General features: G+C 39.0%; 1 protein-coding gene across 3 annotated transcripts in view; it reads left to right on the top strand.

Moving 5' to 3' along the window:
* The first annotated feature begins 3171 nt into the window (after positions 1-3171).
* LOC118225654 (laminin subunit alpha-3-like) overlaps positions 3172-10729 on the top strand; it is a 32201-nt gene continuing 24643 nt past the window's right edge. For 2 of the 3 annotated variants that reach the window (XM_035414419.1, XM_035414416.1), the window contains exons 1-9: positions 3172-3401; positions 4346-4456; positions 5437-5561; positions 6308-6388; positions 7089-7192; positions 7619-7672; positions 8054-8205; positions 8975-9085; positions 10119-10230. In XM_035414419.1, the coding sequence (XP_035270310.1) occupies positions 3225-3401; positions 4346-4456; positions 5437-5561; positions 6308-6388; positions 7089-7192; positions 7619-7672; positions 8054-8205; positions 8975-9085; positions 10119-10230 (1027 nt within the window). In that variant the 5' untranslated portion in view covers positions 3172-3224. The remainder of the gene's footprint in view (positions 3402-4345; positions 4457-5436; positions 5562-6307; positions 6389-7088; positions 7193-7618; positions 7673-8053; positions 8206-8974; positions 9086-10118; positions 10231-10729) is intronic. The other variant, XM_035414418.1, reaches the window with a different exon arrangement.

Here is a 10729-nt window from a genome sequence, read left to right as displayed (position 1 = left end):
AATAAATACAAACTAAAAATTGATGTGTTCTTTTTTTTTTTAGATTATTAGCACTGCAGGTACCGACAGAGTTGTTAGATGTGTCAGTAGGATTATTATGGATAAAAAACTGAACTAGTTTTATAGTACCAAAGCACGCAGAACTGGTTTTTAGTTGGAGCCCGCTCTTCTTGATCCACTGTACCTGAGTGCCATTTATGAGGCAGGAAAGGGGGTGCAGTGACTGAAAGGGCATGACCAAAGAACTGAACCATAGTAAGTTTTCCAGCCTTTCACAGAAGACGTGAGGTTATAATAAGGGTTCCGAGTTTGGTGAAACTACCTGGAGATGGGAGAAGATAGCAGAATTCATACATGACTGCAATGATAATGATTGTCCAGCAGGGGGACACCTGTCCACATGTTCACGCAGACTGCAACCAGAGTCTGCAAACAAGAGCAAACGGATGATCATTTCTATTTGTTCCAGAACTCGCCGGTATCTTCCCCTCTGTCTATTAACACATATACCATTATCACAATGACATGTAATAAACTAAAAAAGGAAGCATCAATGTCACTTATCTGTTATTTCATTAGAGGTCTTCCTCATCTAAAATTTTAATTTCTCCATTTCGTCTATGCATATATTTTCCTAAATACAGGGGGAGCTTTCCAAAATAACAATGCTCTCATGTCATGTGTAATCGAACGGTTGCTTGAGGAATATGACACTGACAGAATATTTCCAAAACTTCACCAGACCTGAATCCAATCAAGCATATCTGAATGCCTTTCATCAACTAAGCCTTTCTTGTGGACAATCTTTTGATCAATAATGGTTTCTGAAAACTGTCATGTTTAAGTTATTTCTCAATTTAAAAAATAATAACCTGATGTAGGGTTGGCTCATTACCATTTGCTCTGTATTTCACCAATTTTATCTTCCACAACTGATTTAGTTTCAAAGACTAGACACCCTTTCAACATTTAGGACAATGTGACCTCTTTCAAAAGGTTTCATTTGCCACAGTACATTTCAACATTGAAAACATCAGCTGTTTGAGGACTGATCTAATGAAAAGTCTTTCAATTAATGTTTGTTTCTGACATGGTGTGACATTAGGACAAGTCTTAAAACCTTTATATAAAACTTCTTGGAATGATAGTGACTTTAGTATGGGGTATGTTTGAGTGGGTTTTGAATAACAGTTCTAGTTTAGTTTTGCGAGAAAACATAAGCCTAGATTTTGAAACCAGACAGATTGTTCCTCTTGTTTTAAAATGGTAATACAAAACAGTTTTGCTACATTTAAGTATCCGCATATAACTTTGTGTGTTGAGGTGTGTGCCAAACTGTGGCCTAAACCAAGGTGTCTCTGCATCCTGAAGGATCTCCTGAACTGTTACACACACCCCTGCTTTGTATTAACAATGTTTAACATCAGGCTGGTTAAAGTAAAACAGTGGCTTCTTTGCATTTTCACTTTCTTGCCTAAACTCTTATTTTGAGAGGTGGGCGTGGGGGCTAGGTGGGCAGTGCTCATTACACACTTATACCGCATGTCAGAATCGCAGTGTCTGACTACTTCATATGTGTTTATTGTAAAGCATGAACCCATGGCTCTCTCTTGTTTGTCTCCCTGCAGCAACTTTTATGAAGATTGAAATCTCTGAAGGAATGTTGTGAGAGAACATTGTTTTGGTTCAGCAGTTATGGTTCAGCTGTTTTTGTCTTTTCTGGTCCTGGATGTTTGAACCTTGAATGTTTGTAGCTGTACCTAGTCCAAGGGATTCATAAAAGGCATTTGATTTCATTCAGCTGTGGTTAGGAGTGAACAATTTTTGGAGTTTCACACACACGTATAGATAATTACTATAGTCATACAGATATCAATTAAATAATGTGTTCTGCTATATGCATATTAATCGAATACAGTCTGGATGCACTTCCTGTAGTTAGATGTGAGTGTTGTTTATTAATTAAAGTTATGTTCTCAGAATACTGACCTTTATGGTTCCTATAATTTCAAAAACAGTCACTTATCTACAAGAGAATTCTCATTCTCTACAGAGAATTCTGGATTAATTATTAACTTTCACTTGAAATTATATATTATAATTATAAACCCTAACATTTTCATCACTCCTTTCAGGTAATGTTTCATAATATATTATGTTTCAAAATATATGTCACTGTATGAAGCCGGTGTTACTGTATATTCAAGCATGAACATATAAAAAAAGCTATATGTTTGATTCTACTATATGCAATGATACACTGTAAATAGTTTTCACAGCAATATTACTGTATAATGAACAAATCTCAAGTATTTTGTTGCTGAAGAGAGAAGCTAATGCTAGCCTAATATAACTTCTCGTTAGTCTGCCAGGGATACCATTTCTATTCAGTCAATATCATGCAGTATATGTAATACTTAACCAGTTTCTGTGAACTAATGTACTGATAAGTTAAAGCACACCTTGATTCAATAATTACAGTATTTGCACTGTGGAAATAATTGATGAAAACGTTTTTAGATATTGAAAGAGGGCAGTAAAGAACTTCTAGCACTCATAAAAATAACTTTTGGGTTATCATAGCATGTTTTACAGTTATTTACTGTATTCATCATGCTTTTAATGAAGGCCTGTGGACCAGAGTGCCAATTTTTTGCAATGTTTTCAAAAACAGTGCATTGAGAAAGGCACACAGTGTGTGTGTGAGCTGTGCCCTTTAATTTATCAAGAATCTGAGGTGAAATTGGTCGATATATTCCTCAGAATCCGTGTCCTTATTTTTCTGCATGCTATATGCCAGCATGCCGTACAACAAGTCTAAGCAACATGCCACCATACATAATGGTTCCCTCTGATCTAATGAATGAAAAATCACAAACAAAATAAACAAGAGAACACAGCCCTGGTGGAAGAGTCTGTATGGTGTGATTCACGGCTGAATTCTGCCGAAAAATAAAATAAAACTACAGGATGGAGCAGCATGTGGAGGCAAAGACACAGCCCAGTGACCTTTGCTCATTGGCTCTTACTCAAGCCAGCACTGCGGAACTGCATGGCCTTCCACACCTCCATACTATACATATTCCCCTGCTACCGGCCTAACAGGAAGCAGTGGGCGGAGCCAGCTTCATTCTGAGTGGGAGTGCTTTAAGAAGCTGGGCCAGGTGAGGACTGAGTTGCTTTTCTTCCATATCCTGCCTGCATACTTGAGAAGAAGAAAAGGAATGGGGTGGCTGTTTCTCTTGTGTGCTATGTGGGGTCTCTGTCCCACCGGGGCCCAAACACCACAGCCTGACCAGCAGTCCGATTGGGGAGGCTACGACAACCACCCGGCCCAGGTTCAAATCCCCAGGATCCACACTCACAGAGGACTGAGGGTTTGTGTCCCTAAAGCAGGACAGGTAATGAGGAGGAATTTCACCTAACATATCAACAGCATATTCAGGAATGTTTGTCTGTCCTTTTAGAAGCTTGTATTTTCAGAAGTTTTTCTGTTGGCATATATTGCTCCATATATCTTTTCCCCTCATTTGTGATTGTATAGTTGCATGGCACCATTATTATACTAGACTGCTGACAGCAGGTTTGCAGCATAGTGTAAAGGTTACAGAACTGAGCTCCCAACTTGCATGTTGCAGATCTGATTCCCTGATTGGTTACTGATTTTTTATTTTCCTTGAACAAGGTATTTGTTCTGAATTTAATTGTTTCCCTAAATAATCATCTCATAAATTGACTGAATGTAATAAATTGATTGAATGGTTCGTAAGGCACTCCGGACAAGTGCATCTGGCACATGTATAATTGTAATGCAATGCTTTTAAGGACAGGACAACAGAACCTCGACAGAGCTGTGCATTATGCTGTCTCAGAGGGTAACACACCTCTATTTACACCTGCACTTTGCCTGTAACAGCTTCTTATCACCTCACTCTCGTTGGGTGTAGCCCAGCAGCAGGCCTAATTATTAGGGGTCAAGGTCGGTGGAGCGCAGAGTGTGAGGACTGGGGTGTGGGTGGAAGGAGGCTTTTGGCGCGAAAGACTACAGATTCTGGATTCAGTCCTCGTCTATTTTTCAGCTCATTTAGATTCTCTCAAGAGTTTGGATTGCGCATATATCTGCATTTTCTGCTTCTTCACCTCTTGCCTTGTTTCATGTGAAAAGTGCGTTCACAAGGACATACACATAAACACCTTCAAGATGTTTGAGATTATCTATGCAGTAAGCGGCATGTTTCTTTTGAGTGTGTGTGTTTGGATAGACATGAAATAGAAGGTAAATGCTGTCCCAGGCCTGTGTTGAAGACATGAGCTGCAGTAATAGCATCTCTCTTCACTTCTGCAGGACTGTGGCCCTGGCTTCTACAGAGTGAGGAGGGGGTTGCACTATAGCGACTGTGCGCCTTGCAAATGCAACGGTCTTTCTGAGTGCGAGGATGGCACAGGGCGATGCCTGGTATTTCTCTCTCTCTGTCACTCTTACACTATCTACTCTCCTTAAGGCTAAGCCTGATTTCAGTAATGTAACCACACATGAATGAAAGAGCTGGAGACAAGAAATACTCGTTTTCACTGAGAGCTAAAGTAGAACAAAAACAAAGCCGAACAAGACTTTTTTCAGGCTGTATCATTAAATACCGGTTTTTATTCTTTCTCCCATGAGTGCTATGATTTTGAGGACTTCATTAAGATAACAAGTGGCAGTCCCAAATGACACAAAAAAAGTTAAAATAATGAGTTCAGTTGGGGCTGGTTCAATTTTTGATGAGTACATGAAGCCTGTATTTTCCTGCCTAACAATAACAGAAAAGTTGAGGATTATATCTGCCAAAGGCATAGATTTAGGCCATTAAGTTTTCCTCTTTCACATTTTGCCACTGTTCTTAGTTTCCTCCCACACAAGTTCCTAACATGAAAGGCACTACACACGCATTTTTGTAAGGATGTATTATGTACAGCAAGTATGGAGGGGAAGGGGTAGTTACAGAGAGTTAAAAAGAGTTTGCACTGATATAACTTTAAATATGCCAAAGTCTTTCCACAAGCAACACCACTAAAAAACAACCGGATTAGGAAATGTTTTGTTTCATTCCAGTTTTTAGATTGGTACCTACAAATTTCCTAAAATGTTTTCTTTATAGGGAAGCACACCTATATTTATATTTATGCCTATAAATATTTAATTATATATAAGATGTTCAACTTGTTGCAATGAAAAATTGGAAATATAGAGCATATCAAAGACTGAGATACTAGCTCTGGTTAAAAACTGGATAAAAAAGTAAAATGAATCTGAACATGTTTCATTCTTGTACTGTATTTAAATAAAATGAAATCATGAAATTAAACATTGATATCAATAAATATTTAGTTGATAAAACTGTCCGTTCATACGGTCCAATTCTGGGCTCTAATGTACATCTTCTGTGTTACTAGAACTGCCAATATAACACAGCTGGTGACCATTGTGAGCACTGCAAAGAAGGTTACTATGGAAACGCCATTCAGAGGACCTGTCGAGTCTGTCCATGTCCCTACACTGTGTTGTCCAACAGGTCAGTGTAAGACATTATTTACTATATATACCAGTCAAAGTCGCACTTGGGTTGGACTGACTTCAGTTTTGATCCCACTTTTTTTTTTCCCATTTTCCTATTTTTAAATTCCCTGATCATGCACAAATGCCATCCCATAGTTGTAACTGAGAGCTGCATTGCCTTACGCCTTAGTCCACCAGCAGAGCTTCCTGGCCATTGCCATGAAGAGCAGACTTTGTGGTTGGCACAGAGCTTTCAAGTGCCTGATTGATCAATGGAGTCCCTCTTGCATAATGCCACAGAGATTACACTGCTAACATGATCCCTCCCTGTTTACTATGCGCAATGACATGCTGTTCTGTTGGGCAGTCAACCACAGTCGGCTCCGGTACAGTCAGAATTCAATATTGAACTATGTGTGGCGCATCACTAAACTGGAAACCAGTATTTTAGAAGGACCACTCAACAGGCCAGCAAGTCTTTTTTTGTATATCTTTCTCATAACAGCCAACATCATTTCAATAGTGTGTGCTAAGTATGCAATGATTTAATTGTTATCGTTGTTTTCAAATGTGTAATTTATTATAGTAATCCAGAAATTGTATCAAATATTAAACTGGGATTCAAGATTGAGTAATTTGTTATGCTTTGTTACTGTAGCCTGCTGAGTGCTGCAGCTTCATTGTTATCTGTGAAGGTGTGTTGAATTTTTACATTGGGGAATTCTGCTGTATTTCTGTTTGAATAAAAGGCTTGTCTTGTGTTTACAGTTTTGCTACTAGCTGTATGGAACTTAATGAAGGCTTTAGGTGTGTGTGCAGACCAGGCTATGCTGGACCGAGATGTGAAAGGTTTGTCTTCCACCGAACAACAAACAAGACCTGAGCACTTTCCATAAATGTGGGGATTTATACTTAATACACCACATTGGGTGTGGAGCATCATTTGCTCTAGCTCCAGTCTGTTGACAAAGCAGAATTAAAGTCAGAATATCTAATTGCATACAAAATCTAGAGTACAATTATGGACAATGATGCATCAAATGTAAATGGAACATTTCAGGATTAAAGCATAACAGGGTGTGGAGATATTCTCAGGCTACAAAATAAATTTTATGTTTACTTGTTAAATTTTTATTACTTTTTTCTATGATGGGTAAAGCAAAGCTGCCATTTTGTGTCATAATGCTCATAACAAATCAGTTGAGGTGAAGAGGGAAGGATGGTGGCTGATTACATGGCCAGATGGGGAATTAGTCCATTTTTTCTTAACACTCCTGTTGCCTCAGCACTGAGGCTTTTTTGAATACGGACACAGGACTTCTGCTTAAGTATTGTTCTGGTCCAACTGACGAGTTTTCACAGCCAGGTAGCACTGTGGTAAAAAGCTATTAAGCTATTAATGTGCTTAAATCTGACTCCACGAGGAAAAGAATACACATGACAATAAACTAGCTTTATACTAAATGGTAACAGTCAGAACAAAAGGTACTTTGCAAAAACAAGTATTGTAGTTGTTTCTCACAAAGCCATATCACTTCCTGTCCTGCAGATGTGCTCCCGGTTTCTATGGTGACCCTTTAGCATTCAGGGACAGCTGTGAGCCCTGTAACTGTGACAATGGCAACCCCAGCGCCTGTGACTCGAGGACTGGGGGTGAATCTAGAATGCACACCTGGAATGTGCTCATGCACTTGCGTGCACGCACACCCCTCACAAACACACGCACACACACACAATACAACAAAATGCAAGCATATGCAAACAAATGAAACTGAATTATGATAAGTCATAAGAATTATGTTGTACTTCGTCAGAAATTTTTTTTTCAAAAATCCACAAATTACCCAATGCCAATGTACATTTAATACACTCTTAGTCCAGATTCAATCTAACAAAGACTTATTTTGTCCTTGAAATCGAGCTCTGTATGTTCATGTTTCTTACTCATCAGCACACATCCAATAATTTGTCACTTTGTAAGTTTAAAATAAGGTCAGAGCATGTAGCAGTTGGATTGAACACAAAGCCACAACTGAATGCAAAGAAAATTATTATGCTCTATTTATAATTCTACTGTAGAGTGCATACATTCTCTGGAACCTAGTGACCCTGATCCTGGAGACCAATGCCAAGGTCTGTGATGTTCCTTTTCTTACTGATATTTTGTATTGTGCCATAAAACAACTCCGTACAAGGTCAGAAATCAGCAAAAGAGAATTTCACACAGTAGAGACGTGCAGTGTAGATTACGAAATAACAATCTGTGCCTCAAAGAACTGAAAATGTATTGTAATTGGAAGGCATGTTAAATGTAAGTGTGAAAATTGCAAAAAGATGCAACTGTTTCAATCTGTAAAATATTCTTACCACACACAGGCATAATTTAAAAATCTGTACTAGATATAGTATATTCTTGTGCACTAATGTTCCTGTCAGAGTGAACTGTTCCAGATCATATTATAAACTGCACTGGATGTGCTGTAGTGTGCCCTTACATACTGTTGTCACCATCAGAGTGCGATAGCTGCATTCAAGCCTTACTGGATGCTCTGGAGAGGATGGACATAGAGCTTGCGAGGCTGAAGACCCAACTGAAGAACCCCAGCATTGGTCCCATTGCCCAGGGGAGACTGGAAAAGCTGGAGGAGGCCATCACCACCACACAGGTACCAAGGTCCTAAAGTACTCTTTATAGGATTGACCCAATGGTAGCATGAATGCAATGCACAGTACAACTCTTTGAAGTTCACCAGAAGCAGAGTATTCCAACATTTTATAATAGACTGTCACTAAATTGCTTTCAAAGAATACACAGCTTTTACATAAAGCATTTAATTATGAGTGCACATAAGGCACATGTGCAGTACCACAGCAACTCACACAATCTGAGCCTTGGCTGAAGGGGATATAAAAGTAAAGTAATAAGCCTGATAATTATGCCCTGCTATGCCTACCACTGCATAAGTCTATCAATGACCAATACACTGTGCTGACCTCCCAGAAGTCCAAATGAGTACTAAGTAAATACATTAGCTACTGTTTTGTATGGAAGCTTTCAAGAATAGGGGAATTCTTCAAGCAAATAAATTGTGATAATTAATCAGGTCCAGGTTTTCAACCATAAAGTGAGACAGACGTGTGCAGTTCAGTCTTTTTTTCTAATTATTAAGAAAAAAAAAAAGATTTGGTAGAGCATCTTAAAGCTTTTCAAGCTAAGGTATGGGACAAGTCATTTGAGCTGTGAGCCACAGATGCGCGACAGATCTGCGACAAGCATATAGATGGTGTCAAAAATGACTATTTCATAAAATAGTAATATTTCTACATGTAACAGCTTATAAACAGCAGAGAAGAAATGTAGAAGTAATCTAAGAGCAAACGTAACAGGTGGCAATCGCATTACAGATTAATTAAAATTATCTTTTTTTGTTGCAGGACCTAGTCAGGAAATACAAACACTCCATCAAAATCCAAGGGTCAAAGGTCAAGGAGCTGCAGGCAGATGTCAACACTCTCCATGCAGATATCAGCCAGCTCGGGGACAAGGTTTCTGCTTCTCTTTATCGGGGTGTGCCTTGGGAAATTAGTCTGTTGATATTAGCCTTAAGTCAAATACAGTACTGTGGGTTTGATTTTGATTTTTACTGCTGTAAGCACGATGTCCATTTTTTTAGGGGTGATCTCGCCAAACTGGAAATATAATGTCTTTATATGTGTTTACATATTGGCTGATTTATTATGGGGTTATTATTGCCTGAAAAATAAATACGTAAATGTAACTGATCCACAAATAAATGTAACTGATGAACAAAACAAAATGCAGCGGATCCACAAATAAACATAACTGGTTTACAAATGAATGTGGCCAATCCACAAATAAATGTAGCTGACACACAAATAAATGCAGGGGATCCACAAATAAACATAACTTAAGCACAGATAAATTTATCCAAACCACAAATGAATGTAGCCGATCCACAAAGAAATGCAGCTGGTTCACGTTTGAATGTAGTCTGTTGCTTGCATTTATTTCTGTATTTTTGAGACAATTCTCATGGCATGATTTGGAAAGAAATCCACAAATAGCAAACTGCAGATTGATGTCAGGATTGTTTACCATTTTACAGGATCATGCTCAAGTGTTGAAAGTTGCTCCTTACAACTTCTTATATTTAACTAGTTAGCTTGCTAATTAGTGCACTTATTGAATACAATCCTAGATGAAGTTACATCCCACAATGAAGTAGCTACTGAAAATAACATTTTGCTGACATACTTAGCCAGCAGTAGCTAGCCAGCTAATGTTAGTGTTAGTCAAGCTGTAGTTTACTAACTTTCCTTCAGCACTATAATGAAACTCACCCCGTTCAGTTACATTTATTTGTGCAGCAGCTGCATTTATTTGTGGATCAGTTCCATTTATCTATTTTTTTTTGAGACAATAATACCCCAATGCTTTATTGTCTAAAAAATAAAGGTAAGCTGTTAATGTGTTTAAAAAAGGTTCCCACTGCATTCATTCAAGAAACATTGATAAAATGTCCATGGCTAAGGCTCACATCAATGTGTTTCTGTTCAGGCAAACAGGATTTTATTGAATGCACAGAGGGGGCGTGAGAAGACCAGAAAGACCTATCAGAGAGCTGAGCACCTGGTATCCGATGCTCGCCTTCTGTTCCTGAGTGTACAAGGTCCAAACAGAATTGTAAATTACAATAACTTATAAATGTAGCTGGTCAAGCTGGTGTACGAGACTGGTCGAGCTTGACTGAGCTGGTATACTAGCCTTGTCAAGCTGGGCCGGGCTGGTGTACCAATCTGGTCACGTTGGTTTTAGCTGGTGAACCAGCCTGGTTGAACCGGGATGAGCTGGTGTACCAGCCTGGTCGAGCTGAACCAGACTGATGCAGCAGCCTGGTCAAGCTTGTTATACCTGGTGTACCAATCTGGTCAAGCTGTACTGAGCTGGTGTGCCAGCCTGGTTGAGCTGGTTTTAGCTGGTAGACAAGCTTTATCATACTGAAGAACCAGCTTGGTCAATTTGGTTCGTACCAAAAAAGGTGGACGCAGAAAAAGCTGAGCCAGCTCAGGGTAAACGTCCAGAATCCGGGAGAGCCTATGACACAACAACACTTCCAAGCTGCTCTATGTGAGGGTCTGCCATCAGATACCCTGATGATGTTGAGGCAC

This window comes from Anguilla anguilla, chromosome 4 (genome assembly GCF_013347855.1).
Source record: "Anguilla anguilla isolate fAngAng1 chromosome 4, fAngAng1.pri, whole genome shotgun sequence".
Taxonomy (NCBI): domain Eukaryota; kingdom Metazoa; phylum Chordata; class Actinopteri; order Anguilliformes; family Anguillidae; genus Anguilla; species Anguilla anguilla.
This window is presented reverse-complemented; position numbering and strand designations above follow the sequence as displayed.